Source organism: Suricata suricatta, chromosome 8 (assembly GCF_006229205.1).
Source record: "Suricata suricatta isolate VVHF042 chromosome 8, meerkat_22Aug2017_6uvM2_HiC, whole genome shotgun sequence".
Taxonomy (NCBI): Eukaryota; Metazoa; Chordata; class Mammalia; order Carnivora; family Herpestidae; genus Suricata; species Suricata suricatta.
The window spans coordinates 48236575-48255207 of NC_043707.1; the positions used below are offsets into that span (position 1 = coordinate 48236575).

General features: G+C 38.0%; 1 protein-coding gene across 3 annotated transcripts in view; it reads left to right on the plus strand.

Moving 5' to 3' along the window:
• Positions 1-18633, plus strand: part of RSBN1 (round spermatid basic protein 1) — a 45926-nt gene extending 27293 nt beyond the window's left edge. Inside the window, exons 3-7 of one of the 3 annotated variants that reach the window (XM_029946195.1) lie at positions 7683-7820; positions 8141-8283; positions 14599-14766; positions 15327-15589; positions 15889-15981. In XM_029946195.1, the coding sequence (XP_029802055.1) occupies positions 7683-7820; positions 8141-8283; positions 14599-14766; positions 15327-15540 (663 nt within the window). In that variant the 3' untranslated portion in view covers positions 15541-15589; positions 15889-15981. Of the gene's footprint in view, positions 1-7682; positions 7821-8140; positions 8284-14598; positions 14767-15326; positions 15998-16819 lie in introns of those variants that run through there. The other 2 variants (XM_029946192.1, XM_029946194.1) reach the window with 2 other exon arrangements.

Sequence of the window (18633 nt, forward strand, 5' to 3'; positions counted from 1 at the left end):
AGGATTCTTAATTTATTTACAACTGCAAATTTCTTTTGCCATACAAGGTAACATTCACAGGTTCCAGGGATTAGGACCTGGATTTCTTTGGGAGTCATTATTCAGCCCACCGCACACTTGAAGCTCCTCATGTTCAAAACTGAAGGCCTCACCTTCCCATCCAAAGAGTGGTTTCTCTATCAGGTTGCAAAGGGCAGAGCCTGGGAGACATCTTTGACACTCACTTCTCTGCTGTATCATATCCAGTCTGTCTTCAGGTTATGAGAATTGTAAGTCCTAATATTTTTTCACATCTTTTTTCTTTACTTTTTTCTAATCAGCTCCACTGTTACTAGTTTAGTTTATTGTTTCTTATTTGGAATAGTACAGAAGCCTAACTGGTTTCTTTCAGTAACCCTCTGAGAAAATGAAACAGAAACAAAAACACCAAGCCCCCTCTGCCCTGAAAAGACAAAGTGATAACTTTTCTTTTATTACTTTAGTACTTTTCTGTAGTGATTTCCCAAAGTCTTTAGTGTAGTCTTCAAGGCTCTGCATAATCCAGCTACAGCTCATTTGTCCAGTCTCATCTTTATTTTTTTTCCTTTGCTTTCTGTGTTTAACATCGTTAGTTTTCTTCATTGGAAAGGGTGATTCTTGAGGGATTTTCTGTTTCCTTCAAACTTGTTTTATACATTTTAGCTCAATGTGACTTTGAAGAACACTTTATTTTCTAGATCAGGATCCTTTGTTCTCTTTCACAGTATTGTTCATACCATTCTGAGGACTTGTCACAGTTTATAATTAAATATTTGTTTAGATTAGTGTGTGCCTGTCCCCACTAGACTATAAACTTCTATGGGCCAAGAGTGGGTCTGGTTTGCTATAGCTATGTTTACGACAGTGTCTGACCTGTAAGTGAACTTTTATTCAATGAGTGGTATCAGCTTCCTATAATTCCTGTTTTTTATTTATGTAAGTCCACTTTTCTACTTCAGTCTTCTCAAGTTAAATACTTTTTGGTTTTTACTGTTTATTTGAGAGAGAACACATGTACGTGTGCACAAGTGGGGGAGGGGCAGAGAGTGAGGGAGACACAGAATCTGAAGCAGGTTTCAGGCTCCAGTCTGTCAGCACAGAGCCTGGCGCAGCTCTTGAACCCACAAACCAGATGATCATGACCTGAGCCGAAGTTGGTCACTTAATGCACTGAGCTACCCAGGTGTCCTAATTACAGACTTTTAAAAGCTCAGAGCAGGAGCTAATATTCTGGATGTCATCTGTTTAGTACAGAGTATTGTCTCCCTGAGTATACAAAGTAAGGGCATGTGTTGTGGGTTTGATACCAGACCACTATGCTAAAGCAAGCGCAATGAATGTTTTGATTTCCCTGTGTATGTAAGAGTTATGTTTGCACTGTACTGTAGGCTATTAAGTATGCAGTAGCAATATGTCTAAAGAAACAACACACATACTTTAATTTAGAAATACTCTGTTGCCAAAAAATGATGACTGCCATCATCTGTGCTTTCAGCAAGTTGCAGTCTTTTTGCTGGCAGTGGGTTTGATGTGGATGGCCTCTGATTGATCAGGGTGGTGGCCGTTTCTTAAGACAGGAGTGAAGTTTAGGGGCGCCTGGGTGGCTCATTTGGTTAAGTCTCCGACTTCGGCTCAGGTCATGATCTCACGTTCGTGGGTTCGAACCCCGCATTGGGCTCTGTGCTGACAACTCAGAGTCTGAAGCCTGTCTTCAGATTCTGTGTCTCCCTGTCTCTCTGTCCCTCCCCCTCTCATGCTGTTTCTCTCTCTGTCTGGAAAATAAGTAAAACATTTAAAAAAATTAAAAATAAGAGAAAAGACAGCAATGAATTGACTCTTTCTTTCACAAACAATTTCTCTGTACCATGTGATGCTGTTTGATAGCATTTTACCTACAGTAGAACTTTTTTCAAAATTGAAGTCTATCCTCTCAAACCCTGCTGCTGCTTTATCAGCGAAGTTTCTGGAATGTTCTAAATCATGTGTTGCCATTTCAGCAGTCTGCGCAGCATCTTTACCAGGAGCAGATTCCGTCTCAAGAAACCACTTTCTTTGCTCATCTGTCACAAGCAGCTACTCACCTGTTCAAGTTTGATCGTGAAATTATAGCCATTCAGTCCCATCTTCAGGCTCCACTTCTAATTTTAGTTCACTTACTATTTCCACCACATCCACAGCTACTTCCTCCACTGAAATCTGGAACCCCTCAAAATCATCCATGAGGGCTAGGTTCAACTTACTCCAAGCTCCTGTTAATGTTGTATTTTCACCTTTTCCCATGAATCACAACTGTTCTTTTTTTTAAAATTCATTTTGAGAGAGAGCGCATGTGCATGTGAGCAAGCAGGGGAGGGACATAGAGGGAGAGAGAGAGAATCCCAATCAGGCTTCGCGCTGTCAGTGTAGAGCCTGCTGTGGGCTCCATCTCATGAATCGTGAGATTATGACCTGAGCCGAATCAAGAGTTCAAGATCAGACGCTTAACTGACTGAGCCACCCAGACACCCCATGAATGTTCTTAATGGCATCTAGGAATCACTATCTGTAGTGGCCTTACAACATGTTTTTTTTTTTAAATAATAAGCCTTGAAAATTAAAATGACTCCTTGAGCTGTGGACTGCAGAATAGATGTTGTGTTAGCAGGCATGAAAACAGTATTAATCTCATTGTCTGTCTCCATCACAGAGCTCTTGGGCCACCCAGGTACATTGTCAGTGAGCAGTGATATTTTGAAAGGTATCTTTTTTTCTGAGCAGTAGGTCTCAACAGTGGGCTTAAATCACTCAGTAAACCATGTTGTAAAGCAGATGTGCTGTCATCCAGGCTTTGTGTTCCATTTGTAGTGCATGAGAAGAGTAGATTGGTGTAGTTCTTAAGGGCCCTGTGATTTTTGGAATGGTAGGTGACCTTTGGTTTCAACTGCGAGTCACCAGCTGCATTACCCTCTCATAAGAGAGTCAGCCTGTCCCTTGAGGCTTAGAAGCCAGGCACTGACTGTCTAGCTACAAAAGTCCTAGATGGCATCCTCTGTCAATATAAGGCTATTTTGTCTACATTGAAAATCTGTTATTTAATGTAGCAACCTTCATTAAGTCTTTGCTGGATCTTTGGGAGAATTTACTACATCTGCAGCAGCAGCACCACCTGCTGCTTCACCCAAGTGTGCTTTTCTGTTATGGAGATGGCCTCTTTCCTTAAATCTCATAACCCAACCTCCTTCCTTGCCTCTCTCAGCCTTCACAGAATTGATAAGAGTTGGCCTTTGCTCTGAATTAGGCTGTGGTTTAAAGGAATGTTGTCTGGTTTGATCTATCCAGACCACTAAAACTTGCTCTGTGTCAGCTTTAAAGCTCTCTTTCTTATCATTTGTGTGTTGCGCTATAGTAGCACTTTTAATTTCCTTCCAAAAAATATCCTTTATTCACAACTTGGCTGTTTGATGTAAGAGGCCTAATTTTTGGGCTGTCGTGGCTTTTGACCTGCCTTCCTCACAGAGCTTTTAAATTTCTAGCTCTTAGGGAGCCTGGGTGGCTCAGCCGGTTGAGCATTCAACTTCAGTTCAGGTCATGATCTTGTTTGCGGTTCATGAGTTTGAGCCCTGCGTAGGTCTCTGTGCTGTCCGCTCAGAGCCTGGAGCCTGCTTCGTGTGGATTCTGTGTCTCCCTCCTTCTCTGCCCTTCTCCCACTCGCTCCTGCTCTCTCTCTCTCTCTCTCTCTCTCTCTCTTTCTCTCTCTCTCTCTCTCAAAAATAAAAACATTTAAAAAATTTTAAAAAGTTATTTCTAGCTCTTGGGGAGCGCCTGGGTGGCTCAGTTGGTTGGGTGTCCGACTTTGGCTCAAGTCATGATCTCGCAGTTTGTGTGTTCAAACGCCATGTCAGGCTCAGTGCTGACAGCATGGAGCCTGCTTTGAATTCTGTCTCCCTCTCTATCTCTGCCCCTTTCCTGCTCATGCTCGCTCTCTCTCTCTCTCTCTCTCTCTCTCTCTCTCTCTCTCTCACAAATAAACATTAAAATAATAATAATAATAATAATCTTTTGCTCTTGATTTAAAGTGAGAGACCTGTGACTCTTTCTTTCGCTTAAGCACTTCCAGGCCATTGCAGAGTCATTAAATGAACTAGGTTCAGTTTTATTGTGTCTTGGGGATAGGGCCTAGGCCTGAGGAAAAGAGAGAGATGGGACAATAGCTGGTCAGTAAAGCAGAACACATAATATTTATAGATTAAGTTCACTGTTTTATGTGGTGTGGTTCGTGGTGCCTCAAAACAATTACAGTAATAGCATCAAAGACTAATGATCACAGATCATCATAACAAATAAAATAATAATGAAAAAGTTTGAAATACTTTGACAGTTACCAAAAATTTGCTTACAAAGTGAGCAAATGTTAGAAAATGGTGCTGAAAGGTTTACTCTTGGCGGGGTGGCCTCAGACCTTCAATTTGTAAAAAATGGAGTTATCTATGAAGCAAATGTCTGTGAAATGCAGTAAAGTGAAGTGCAATAAAATGGTGTGTGCCACTATGCAAGATCTAAGATAGAGGCTAAACCACCGTAACAGAGATGTCACATACAATGGCTAGAACAAAATAACTCTCTGGAGTTAACAAATCTGGAGATTAGGCAGCCCTGTTCTGTTACGTTGTGTCATCCAGGATTCTCCTTTCCTTCTAAGTTTTGCCAGTCCCTTTGGTGGTGGTGTTTGCATAGTTGAACCTGGCTTTCAACACAGAAAGAGGAAGTAAGGATCAAGCTGCTCACTTATAAAGGCATGCTCTGGAAATTGCATACGTAACCTCTACTAAGATCTCATTGGTCAGAACTTAGTTCCAGGCCACAGTAGGTTGCTGAGGAGCCTAGCTCATTAGCTATATGCCCAGGAAGTTCTTTTTCTAAAAAGAGGAAGGGTAGAATGTGTAGTTTGTTTGGCATTGGTGTCACACAGTTGGTACATGTTGAATTTCTGGTCATAAATGCTGTCCATCTTCTAACTTGTGCATTTAATAATTATAATGCTTGATAAACATTAGCATTTATGAACATTTTTACACAAATGATACACTGTTTATCAGCTTTACTACTGCTATTATTATTATTATTTTGCCACAGTTTAATGGCTGATTTTTACATCCTTTCTAGGCACAGGATAAATTATAAGTATATAATATTACATTTTTTTATATAAAAACACTTCAACTCCCTCTTTTTAGGTTTACTTCCTTTCTCTTTCCAAATAGGAAAGGATGCTTTATATTTATTTATGTCACATATTAATTATTCTAGGTGTTTGCATTTTATGTTGTCTTCAAGTTCATTGCTATTGATTTAATGGGATTTAAATTAGGTAAACTTCCAGCACTGTGATATAAAAATTTTCAGTCTTACTTTGTGTGTAATGTGAATTCTTTCAATTAATAATGCATTAAGAGTTGCATAATCTCAAAGCTGGCAAAACTGGCACATGGCAGTGTGCTTTTTCAGGATTAGTCTTGAGTTCTGTAAGCTTTATATTGTGAAGTGTCTTTAGGGGTAGTTCTCACATAAAATGCCACTGTTCTGTATATTTGAAAGCCTTTCTTAGTAAAGGAATTTCTGATCATTGGGAATAGTTGGTGGGGGTGTTGTGGGGAGGCTGATATTTCTTATTACTCCTGAAAGCATGCAATTCCTAGAACTGGTACTGAAGGTTAATAAATCTGCTTTAGTTGTTTTAGGGTACTTGGCTAAGAAAGGTTAGAATAATGCTTCCCTACTTCACCTTTGTTATCTCTGCATCCCGTGATCGTCTTCTTCCCCAGTCTGCTTGCCCTGACTTTTCATAGCATGATGGTCATACGAGTGATGGGAAGGTAATTCATACAAATACATATGCGAAGTAATTTTGTCCTGGGTGGTTGCTGCTTAATGATCATGTCATTTGGGAAAGATTTGTAAGGATTTAATAAATCCCTGATATTTGAGAATAGGATCTAAGACCTTCTATTTGTATTGCATATGTATAGGGGGTACTATTAAATTGTCTACAGAAAAAAATAGTGGGTTCTGAAAATGCTGCTAAAGAACTGATAGTAAACAATGGTGTAAGAAATACCAGATGGTCATTTATGCCTTGTATTGAGGCAAAATGGTATTTAAAACAATCCCAGGTGATTCTTAAACTTTTTTAAATGTTCAGTAGATCTGCCTTATAAAGGTACAACTATATATTATTGACTTTGCAATCTAATCCGCACCACAACTAAGATAAAGAATGCTTAATTACTGATCCAAGATGGAAATTCTGGTTAGAATTGAGCATTTTTAGTTTAGTCGTCTATGTGCATGGTCTGTCTTGAACCCTTGAGAAATATTTTATTTATTTATTTATTTATTTATTTATTTATAAGTTTGTTTATTTTGAGAGAGAGAATGCAAGGAAGGGGTAGAAAGAGAGAATCCCACTGAGAAACTGAGAATCGCCCTCAGAAACATTCATTTTAAATTGGAGGTGGGGAGGGGCACCTGGATGGCTCAGTCGGTTAAGGGTCTAACTTGGTTTCAGCTCAGGTCATGATCTTGCAGTTCATGGGTTCGAGCCCCATGTTGGGCTCTGTGCTGACAGGTCAGAGCCTGGAGCCTGCTTTGGATTCTGTGTCGTCTTCTCTCTCTGTCCCTCTTCTGCTTGTGCATGCGTGTGCGTGCTCTCGCTCTCGCTCTCTGTCTTTCTCTCTCAAAAATAAATAAACTTAAAGGAAAAAAATTGGATGTGGGAATATAAAAAGATAGAAGAAGTGACATAGAGGAATAATATCACATTGTATTGAATCAACTGATAGATTCCATTAAAATATTTTTTTTATTCCAGTTAGTTAACATACAGTATAATATTAGTTTCAGATGTACTAGTAGATTCCATTTGAATGCTTGGATTCTCTGGGCTATAAATTGGTATAAAATATGCCCTAAATTCACTAGAGAGTTGATATAAAGAAAGTGTGTGCTTCAGGAAAGGAAAAGATCATGAAGGGTGATCAGGAAGACTTCCAGAAGAAAAGAACTGATTTTTGAAAGATAAGATTTGGGTTGACAGAAAAGAGGACATTCCACATAGGGCATGTTTAAGAGAAAAATCATTGCAGGTCAAAGTAAGTTTGGCATAAGTTGGGTAGACAAAAAGATCAGTTTGCCTAGGATAGGGGATCTTCTATGCAAGTAACTGGGAGGGAGATTGGGTTTGATAACAGCCTGAAATCTTGCCTGATATGAAGGTTTTCACTAGGGAGTACAAAACGGATATGGAAGATTAATCTGACCGTGGTCTTTTTTTTTTTTTTCCCCTCTGCCCTGCCAGTTTTACTGTTGTCAGTTTTTTCCCCTAAATATCAGTTTAGAATGTTTTCTAAGTATAAAAATTATCATTCTCAGAGACGTTTAAGTATATCTTAATGTCTTCAGTGTTTCTATGAGTTGTTGGGATCATAGACTAACTTGCTCTTTGAAATTGTGACACTTAAATTACTGTGTTTGTCAGTGTGCTAGACACCTGTCTGTAACTATGGTCTTTATCCAAGGTACTGACATTGAGTCCATAGTATGTAAAAAGAAATAGCAACATTGGAAACAATACTCTTCTAATTCGTTAATTTCAGTCATTTTTTCCTCCCTCTGTTGTTTTATCTCAGGTCAACAGGACATACTGCTGTGGCACCTACCGGGCAGGTCCCATGCGGCAGATAAGTCTTGTTGGAGCAGTAGATGAAGAAGTTGGTGATTATTTCCCAGAGTTCCTTGATATGTTAGAAGAATCACCATTTCTGAAAGTGAGTATGAATTTCGTTTATTAGAGTTCTGATCATTACTTAAGTGGACACTGTCTATTAAAAAATGTTGTTAATCTTGTCTAGTAAAATTACATTTTATCCAGTGTTTTGAATAGAAATGTTTAAAAAATTAATTGGTTCAAAATAATTAACTTCAGTGATTCTTTTTTACATACAAATGACCATCTAATGTAGCATTTATTTCTTCATACGCATATACAAAATCAGCTTCCTAGAGCTTTCTTTTGGGTGGTAATGGGGTTAACTTGTAAATAGTCAAAAAAAATTTTTTTAACATGACTTATTTATCTGACTTCTAGATGACTTTGCCCTGGGGTACGCTTTCCAGCCTCCGACTGCAGTGTAGGTCCCAGAGTGATGATGGGCCTATCATGTGGGTGAGGCCGGGAGAGCAGATGATCCCTACAGCAGATATGCCAAAGTCACCCTTCAAAAGACGACGGTAAACATTTCTTTTTCCCAAACAAGCAAAAGCACTTTTTAAAAGTTTGGTTGCTAATAAAAATGATTGAGACCTGAGCACAGTTTGAAAACCATTTTAAGAGCTATCTTAAGTAAATCTTTAGAGGTCAGTGTCTTAGTCCAGCCTTCTCATTACATAGTCATCAGAGTGAGGTAGCCTTCTAAAAAAAAAAAAAGAACACCTTTAACTTTGGCCTGTTTTCTTAAAACCTGGGTCCTAACTGCCTACAAGATGAAAGTCCCAGCTCCTTTGTGTGGTCTACAAGGATCTTTCATAATGTGTCCCCGCCAGTTCTTCTAGCTAGATCTGTTTCTAGTCTACTCCAGTCAGGCAGAGCTCAGTTATCAAACTGTGCTCTTTCACACTTCTTTACACTGTTCTTTTCACTTGGAATGGCGTCTTCCTCATTTTCCTCTCTGCCTGACATGTTCTTAATAAATTTTCAAAACTGAACTTAGATGTCACTGTCTTTGTGAAGCACAGAAAATTAATTCTTCCCTTCTCTGTGCTCACGCATCATTCTTCATTAATCTGTTTACTTGTTTTTGTTTTACTAAATTTTGAGCTCTGAGGACAGTGACTGTGTTTTGTTCTTCTCTGTCTCCGTGACACATAAGCTAGTGATCAGTATTTGCTGAATGAAACCAGTAATGTATATCTCCTTTAGTAAGTCATGCTGGGCTAACGTATTTTGTGTTTCAGACACTTAAATGTAGATTAATGTATTCTAGTACTGGAAAAATCTGTTTTAATGAGACTGAAAATGATTCATATTTGCTTAGATTATGAAAAACACCAGATAAGTACCCACAAGTGAGTTTTAATAGACTAGTGTAGACCTTACCTTAAAACTTATAGAGGAATGATGCTAAAGCTAAGTATGTAATAACCTTAGGTACTTGAGATCCTGAGCAAAAATACTTTGTAAAAGCTGTATGTGAATGCAAGATGTGGCAGTAAACTAAAATCTCTGCGCATTGCTAGACCACTGCAGGTTTTGTACATCATGACCACGTGTCTTGAATCTTGAAATTTGAAATTCCTAGGTGCTGTATGTATACATTTTTTGTTTTATGATCTTTCCAAAAAGGAAATGACCATTGTTTGTTTCTTGATTATTGCAAACATACAGAAAAGTCAGATAATGGTAAAAAGAAGGTAAAATATACCCATAATCCCACCTATTAAGCGAAATAAGTCGGGCAGAGAAGGACAGATACCATATGTTTGCACTCATAGGTCTAACAGGAGAACAGGAGAAACCTAATGGAGGACCAGGGGGAGGGGAAGGGGGAAAGAGAGTTGGGGAGAGAGAGGGACACAAAACTTGAGAGACTATTGAATACTGAAAACGAACCTAGGGTCGAATGGGGAGGGGGAGGGGGGAAAGAGGTGGTGGTGATGGAGGAGGGCACTTGTGGAGAAGAGCACTGGGTGTTATATGGAAACCAATTTGACAATAAACTATTAAAAAAATGGAAAAAAAATCCCACTTATTGAGGCATATCAACCTTTCAAATTTTAGTTTGTGTTATACTCACAAGCTTTGTACACAAATGAGCTCATTCTTTATGTGATGTTTACTTAAAGACTTGGTGTCTTTTTTTTAATCCCTTAAGTTGATGTGTTCTGTTAGATGCAGCTGTATCATCATTTCTAATCATTGTTCTCACCGAATTGTTGTATCAAGATTTATTTAACCAGTTGTTTTTTAGTGTAAATTGCTTCCAATATTTGACAAACATGACAGAGGTATGCTGGAGCCAGCATAGGGCCATTATTAGCCTCCCAGTTCCACCATTGAATGAGGTCACATTAGTTGCTTGTGATTAGCCATGTTGGGAGTATTTAGACCACAGAAAGAAGCAAATCAGCTAACAGTCAGCCATGTACCCTCACAGCCGGTTGTTAGGAAATGTATAACACATTGCTGATTGTGGGGTACCTGCCGGCTGGCTTGTGCGCTTACTCCATGGATGGCTGGTTGGTAGGTAGCTAGATATTTATCTTTGTGCATATGCATGTTGGTTTTCTTAGTAGACATTTTAAAAGCACAGGGTGTAGGGGTGCCTGGGTGGCTCAGTCAGTTGAGCATCCAGCTCTTGATCTCAGCTTCATCTCAGGATCGTGAGTTAAGTCCTTGTGTTGGGCTCTGCCCTGGGCATGAAGCCTACTTAAAGCAAATCAAGCAAACAGAAAAGCAAAGGTGCAGAGTGTATACACATTTCTAATTGATCCAGTAGTGTACCAGTTTATACTCCCACCCAAACAGAGCCTTCCATTAACATTTTTTTAACTTTGTTGATCCTATTGGGGAGAAATGTCTCGTTTTAATTAGTTTTTCTTTGAGAGTTTGTGTTTTTTCTTTAGTGATTTCTTTTTCATTTTACCCATATTTGTACTAGGCTGTTTTTTATTTAGAATTCTCTCTATATTAAAACTATTAACCCTTTTTTAAATGTTTCACTTTTCCTCATTCTTTTAGCTTCAGTTTTTTTCTTTACTTACTCCCACCCCCCGGTTTCTTTTTCTTTACTCAGATTTTTATGTGTTGTCAGATCTACCTTTTCCTTTGAGGTTTCTCTCCTACTGGTAGGCTTAGAAATGCCTTCTCTCATTCAGTATTATAAAATATTCATTTGTATTTTCTCTTAGTACTTTTGTGATTTCAGTATTTACATGTTTTACTTACGTACTATTGATTTCATGACAGAGGGAGAGATTGATCAGTTTTTCTAAGTATTAGCTAACTGTACAAACATCATTAATAATTTATTTTTTCTCCACTAATCTGGAGGGCTACCAAATTTTATTGGGGTTAAATATTCTTAAGCAAAGTATCCAAAGGCACTTTGAATTCGAGTGAATAAATCATAACCTAAAACATTAATATCTTCTTTTTGTGTTAGTAAGAATGCTCTAGTGCTGAAAATGGTGGAATCAATGTGAGAAGGGTAAGGTGATCAAGGGCTCTGCTAATGAAGGTGGTCTTTGAATTTATGGACCTTAAAGCTCAAGAGATACATGCACAGGGTTTTAAAAAATCAAATAGTACGGAAGGGATTGTAATGAAAACTCCTGGCCACCTTTCCCTCCAGATGCAGGCACCTTTTTACCAGTGGCAAACACCTTTTCCATTTGTAATGCCTTTTGTTTTAAGACTTTGGCAGGACATTTGTCAGTTTCTTGGTATGATAGATAAGGACTCCTTCCCTTCACCTGTTCTCCAAATAGTGAAATGACTCTTTACTTTCTTCTTCCTCCTTTCTGCTTTTTGTCAGCTGTGCTTATCCATTGTTGAGGTTAATTCATATTCTGCTTTAAAACCATAGTTAGGTTTTATATGGTTGTCAATAGGTTGTAGGATTTGAAAGCCAGTAAATGCCATTTATATTATGGGAAGGTAAGTTCATGCAGGCCCAACCAATAGACTAGAGTTATATTCTCAAGTTCCAGCGTTAACATTATTACTCAAAGGGGTAATATACAAAAATATCTTTCTTTCCTATATTTCACCTAAATACTGAAAATCATGTCACATTTTAAATAGTTTCGTGTTTGGATTGTGCTGTTTGTTTGTTTTTAATCTGTTTTCTCTGTAGTTTCTGGTTACCCTTCTTTTGAAAGGAGACATACACTTTTCTTGACCATATCCCTAATACCTTGTATTCTCTTTTTTGCTTCAAATACATTTCTTTCTTCTACAAACTCACTTTCTACTCTGTGGCTATGATGTTGGCTATGGTTTTTTTAATACAGTTTTTGTTGTTGTTGTTGTTTTTTAGAATGTTGGTAGTTACCTTGCATTCTGTGCTTTTATCATATCCTCAGGAATCCAAAACTTTAATCATACTGTATGTTCTACCACGTAACTTTTTTTTTTTACCTGGAACTCTTTTGGAGCTCTGTGTTCTTTTCAGTGTGAAAGCTTCTTTCACAGTTACCAACCTAGGACTTCCCACATAATGCATTTCTGCATTAACGTCCAATTGTCTTGGATTTATTTCCTTCTCTTGATTTAGCACATTCTCAAGTAACATTCTAAGAAAAGGAAGAAAAGGAATATTCTAAGAAATATTCTGAGTCATGATGTGTCTGAAATTTTCTTTTTCTGTCATTAAATAGGATAGTTTAGCTGGATTCCAGAGGATGTATTTTCCCTTAAAACTTGTAGCATTACCACAGCGTCTTCTGGTATCTAATATTGTTTGTGAGAAGTCTTAATGCCAGTGTAGCTTTTTTTTTTTTTCTCTGAAAGCTTAATTTCACAAAGGTATGTCTTTGGGTCTTTCATTCTTCTTATTGTACGTAAACTTTTTGTGATTTGTTAGGTCCCTTAAAGATTCTTGTCTCCTTTCATTTCTGGGAATTTGTCTTGTTTAACTGCTTTGGTAATCTCTTCATTTTCTGTTATTTCTTTCTAAAACTGCTGTTTGATTATCCTCATATTTCTTATTATCTGTTTGCTTTTGGCTTGGGAACATTCACTTGACTTTTGTCTTGAATTCTTACATTTCAGCATTGTTTATTTCGGTCTTTGTCAGGCTGCTACAGGCTGTCTTCACATATTTGGTGATTTGTGGTTGATACGTTCATATTTAGAAATAAAGCATTGGGCTTACCAGACATTCTGTTTATGTTTCAGTGAGGCTTGTCACTAGGTGGGCTTCACATTAGAGCTCATAGGCATAGAACTGGACATGCAAGGATATGGCCACATGCCAGAGGATTACATTAGTCTGTGAATATGGTAAGGTTAGTGTGTTTGGAGAAGAACATGAAGGGTTTTTTTGTTTTTGTTTCTGTTTTTCTTAAAGTTTTATCAGGATGCTTTTGGCTACAAGCAACAAAAATTTGATTAAAACGAGTTCATAAAATATTATGTATTAAGATGTCTAGAGAACTTGGCTCTACGTACCATATATATATGTGGTCAGTGACTTAGTACTTCAGTACTTTCATCAAGCAATCAGTCTTTTCCTTTTCTCCACTGTCATACTCTTTGCCTGGGCTTTGTACTCACAGTGGCTTTCTTTATGTTGCTGGATGATTATTGCAGTTCTAGGCATCACATATGGATCTGGTTATATGCAATAGAAGAAAAAAAACATCTATTCTTTTCTTATTTTTGTCATAGAAGCTAGGAAAGTTCCCAGAAGTCTCCTTAGCAGATTTCTTCTCTTACTGCTGGCCAGAATCTGTTTGTGTCCATTTTTAAATCAGTCACGGGCAAGGGGAATGTGCTTACCACAGTTTGCCAGGATTCATCAGGATCTACCTTTGAAACTTGTAAATGAGGTCCCTTATGGGGCAGGAGCAAATACCTAATGAGAATCTGAATTCTGTCAGGGAAATAAACATGATAGGTGGGTGCTACAAGCGTCAACCACAGTGTGGGGGTAGATGCCTGACCTCATTTCTACCCTAAGGGGTGGTGAGTGACTGGTTCATTTGCAGAATTTCACTTTAATTCCCTCTTTCTTAGCCTTACTTCATTTTTCTCTGTTTACATCATTATAATGGGCTTTTTGAGGGGGGGGTGCCTCTTAGTCTTCTCCAAGGTCTTTTGGGCAGGCCAGCTGCCTTTTTAGTTGCCATTCCCTTCTAGTGTATTCTATGCCTGTGGCTTTCTCTGCTCAGTTTTATTAGACCAAGACACTTTTAATCATTTTCCATCTTCCAGAAATTTATTGATATTGTTCTTTCACTAATTCATTTTGTTTGTTGGTTCTTCTTCATTCCTTTACTATCACTTTTTGATTATTATATTTAGAAATTTTTGAGCACATAAAAAAGCAGAAGATAAAGTCTCATGTATTCAGTGTCAGCAGTTTTCAACTCACAGCCAGTTATATTTCATCTGTATTCTTCATTTGTGCATCTCCTTTCCCCCACCCCCCACCATATTGGTTTGAAGTCTTTTACTTAAGGAGATCACGTACATGCTCATTTTTTCCATCTTGAATCAAGTCTAGTAGGGTGTTCTGAGAGTGAAGATGACTGAGGGTGAAGAAACATACAGCCTTGAATTTTGAATTGTGTTTTCTATTGCATGAAAACTAAATTTTATAGATTGTAACACTACATTTAAAGCCACATCAAAAACATAGTCTCTATATTATCATGACATTAAGCCTTACAGTATGTAGTATGTTAAATGCTAATGATCAAAATCATTGAACCCTTATCAGTCTTGATCTTACTTAAAATTTGATATTTTAGCAGACTTTTTCACCTTACTGCTAGTAATACTTTCTCCCCCGCCCCTTTACTTTGCAACCAAATCAACTCCAGATCAATGAATGAAATTAAAAATCTCCAGTACCTACCTCGGACCAGTGAACCCCGTGAAGTCCTCTTTGAAGACAGGACAAGAGCTCATGCTGACCATGTAGGTCAGGGGTTTGACTGGCAGAGTACGGCTGCTGTTGGGGTTTTGAAAGCTGTTCAGTTTGGTGAATGGTAAGTTAATGAAACTCAGCGCAAGGTTGGTTAATGTCTGAGAAAGTGTGGACTCAATTTAAAAGGTTGGGGACTAATTTTCTTAAGAAATTGTGGTAAAATACCCATAACATAAAATTAAAATGAAAAATCTTAGCCATTTTAAGTGTACAACTCAGTGATGTTAGGTATATTTACATTGTTGCAAAGGAGATTTTGAGAGCTTTCTTGTCTTGCAAAACTGTAACTCTGTACTCCTTAAACAGTAACTCTGTCCCCCCCGCCAACTAATCGTCATTATACTTAACTGTTTCTATGAATTTGATTACTTTAAATACTTCATTTAAGTGGAATTACACAGTAGTTTTTTGTGACTGGATTATTTCAGCTGGCAGAGTATCTTCAGGGTTCATCTGTATTGTACCATGTGTCATAAGGTCCTGCCTTTTTAATGCTGAGTAGTAGTACATTGTATGTATATGGCACCTTTTGTTTATCTGCATTCATTCATCAGTGGACACTTGAGTTGCTTCCACCTTTTGGCTTCTCTGAACAAATTCTCTTAATGTCTCTGCTTTCAGTCATTTGGGTACATCTCCAGAAGAGGAATTGCTGGATCATTTGATAATTCTATTTTTAATTTTTGGAGGAACTGCTATACTATTTTCCACAGTGGCTGCATCCTTTTACATTCAGTTGGAACCCAAAGCTCAGAGCATGGAATTTAGTTTATCTAAAAACTGTTTTGTTTTGTTTTTCATATTTATAACTTCAGGGCCTTCAGTAGTACTGTAGAGTTTGATCTGACCTTTTTTTGGAAGCATAGTTCAATCACAGCTTGACAGTAAGTATTTCAAGTTAAAGATCATTCCATTTTTCCTCCCTCTCTATTTTGAAAACTGGATGGTGTGATATTTATGTGGCTGGTATGGTTTTTGTAACAACTAATCTAATTTTAATTTTTTAAACAGCTTTATGGGTATGTTTTATTTATTTTTTAAAAGTTAGTTAAAGAAGCAAACGTATATTCCTGTGCGTCTATTTTTATGCTAGTAGTAGCATTTCCTGGAATTAGAAGAACTGAAATTTGTCATTTTCCGTTATGAGATGCAAGTTTCTAAAACTTAATTTTGTTAATCTTAGGAGTGACCAACCTCGCATAACCAAAGATGTGATTTGTTTTCATGCTGAGGATTTTACTGATGTTGTACAGAGACTTCAGTTAGACCTTCATGAACCTCCAGTTTCCCAGGTAAAACTCTTGCTTTTTTATTACCTTTTGAGTGAGATAATAGAAATAAATATCCCGGGGCGTCTGGGTGGCTCAGTGGTTGAGCATCTGACTTCGGCTCAGGTCATGATCTCACGGTTTGTGGGTTTGAGCCCCACGTCGGGCTCTGTGTTGACAGCTCAGAGCCTGGAGTCTGTCTTCGGATTTTGTGTCTCCCTCTCTCCTGCTCACGCTGTCTCTCTCTCAAAAATAAATGAAACTTAAAAAAAAAAATATCTGTACCCCGTTTATTTTGCATTTGATCTTACAGTTGGATAAATGGGATGGTAAATTTCATTTCAGTACTGTTAAAAACTGTGTGTGGAGGATGTCAGAAATCAGTAACACAAAGCTTCCCAAGCAGAATGCTTGTGATCCCTTTAGTCTTTGGGATACCAGGTGGGCCCAGATGGCCAGAGGGTCCAGACTGCTCAGTTCTGGCCCTGAGCAGTCTCAGCTGACAGCCCGGGAGCACCCTGCGCCCTCATCTGTAAGGCAACGTATACATGTTGTCCTTCTTTGTGGCAAGGAATACTTATTGACAACCACACTTTGAAATACTTGTTTAAGTGATACCTTATGCTGTCCTGACTTGAACCTGCACTTGTTATGAGAGGTCGTAAAATATGAGGAAAACCATTTCCCAAGCATTACAGGAAATTTTAGAAAGTTGTCTGTTACTTAGTGTTGCTTGCCTTTAATTTGGCTGTACTACTGTTTTCCTGTGCTAACTCTACTACTTATTTGACTAAATTACTACACTACATATTTTGAAATCTCATGCAACTTTTCTTTTTTCTGCAGTGTGTACAGTGGGTGGATGAAGCTAAACTAAACCAAATGAGGCGGGAAGGCATTCGCTACGCTAGAATTCAGCTGTGTGACAATGATATTTACTTCATCCCTAGAAATGTCATTCATCAGTTCAAAACAGTGTCAGCAGTGTGCAGCTTAGCCTGGCATATAAGGCTGAAACAGTACCACCCTGTTGTGGAAGCCACTCAGAACACAGAAGGCGGATCTAACGTGGACTGTGATTTCCCTGGAAAGCGAGAGTTAGAAGTCGACTCCCAGTGTGTGAGGGTAAAAACTGAACCTGAAGAGACATGCAGAGAGATGCAGCTCTTGACAACTGCTTCATCGGCCTTCCCTTCATCAGAACTTAATCTCCAGCAAGATCAGATGACTCCGCCTATTCCAGTTTTAAAGGTGGAAAGTAGACTGGATGCTGACCAGCAACACAATCTCCAGGAGCGTTCGAGCACTCCTGTGTGATATGTACATATTCAAACACATTTTTTAACTTTTTTAAATTTTGATGTGAAGTTATAGTTTTATAACTGGCTTAAGTTAAGTTTTATTGGAGAAATCTTGCCTATAATTCTATAAAGAGAAATGACATTCCACAAATGTCAAGCATATCTTTTTTACACAGATTATGCAAAGTTAAGAGTTGTATCTTATCCCGTTAGTACAGTATGTAATAGTGGGTCTGCTGCTACTTTCTGTTTTAAGGTGTGAGGTAACAATTCAATCTCTTCTTCAAATCAAACTGAGAATTCTCTGGAATAACAGATTCTTATTTGGTAAATTATTCACTCCCCTTAATTTTATCTTGCCTCGTCTCTTGCCATGTTTGCTGTTTTTATGATAGAAGGTCTGATTTATGCTCTAGTACTTGTGTCTTCACGGCACAGCTCCAATTCTACAGTAAAAATGGCATAGTTGCAGGAAAGCGTTCCCGCCTCTTGAACATGGGCAAGTAAGTTCCAACCACAAAGGACAGGTAGTTTCTAAGGAAAATTCAGTGGCTCTCTAGTTTCTTAACAAAAGAGAAAGCACAGCACTTTCTGATCCAGACTTTTTTTTTGTATGTTATTTAAAGCCCAGTGGATATTTCAATTAAAAATATCTAAAGATGAATAGTCCTTGGTCATTCATTATCCATGGTTCATTAATCTCTCCTAGAAACATGGTAACTGTGGAAGAGAATTGGGTAAAAGAGATAATGTTGACATGATACTCTATCCTCCTGCTACCTAACGTCCTCACTGTGTGGATACTTTGGCTTCTTAAACTGATGATGAGTATCAAACCTAGAGAATGATCTTAATCTTTCTGATGAGGCTGCCGTATTTTGTGCATGAAATTTAGGAAAAACTGTTTTTGTCACTTGGCTTCAGTCTCTTCATGATAGAGATCTGTTGAGACACTTCAGTTCACAGTTTGGAGAATACTTGGGTTTATTTACTGTTACTGTGTGTTGCTGTGGTCTAGTGACGATGATGGCACTAGGCTTCATCCTAGAGTTTCAGGTAACCTGACGCTTCGTGCCTGAATATTTAAAAATTTTTTTCCAAACAGGCACAGTTCATATAGCTAGTGTAGTCTTAACTTTCTATTATTTTAGAATGTTAACATGATACACATTTCACTTTCTCTTAGTTAATACAGTAGGCCTTTTGTTCATTAAAGGAAGAGTATTCCCCACACCTAAGACCAGATTCTTGTATCTACCTGGTTATAGTGCAATTTGGAGATTTTTTTCCTGGAGGGTGAGATTTGGAATATTTACATTAACATAGGCAAAAAAAAAAAAAAAAGATGCTGCTTTATTA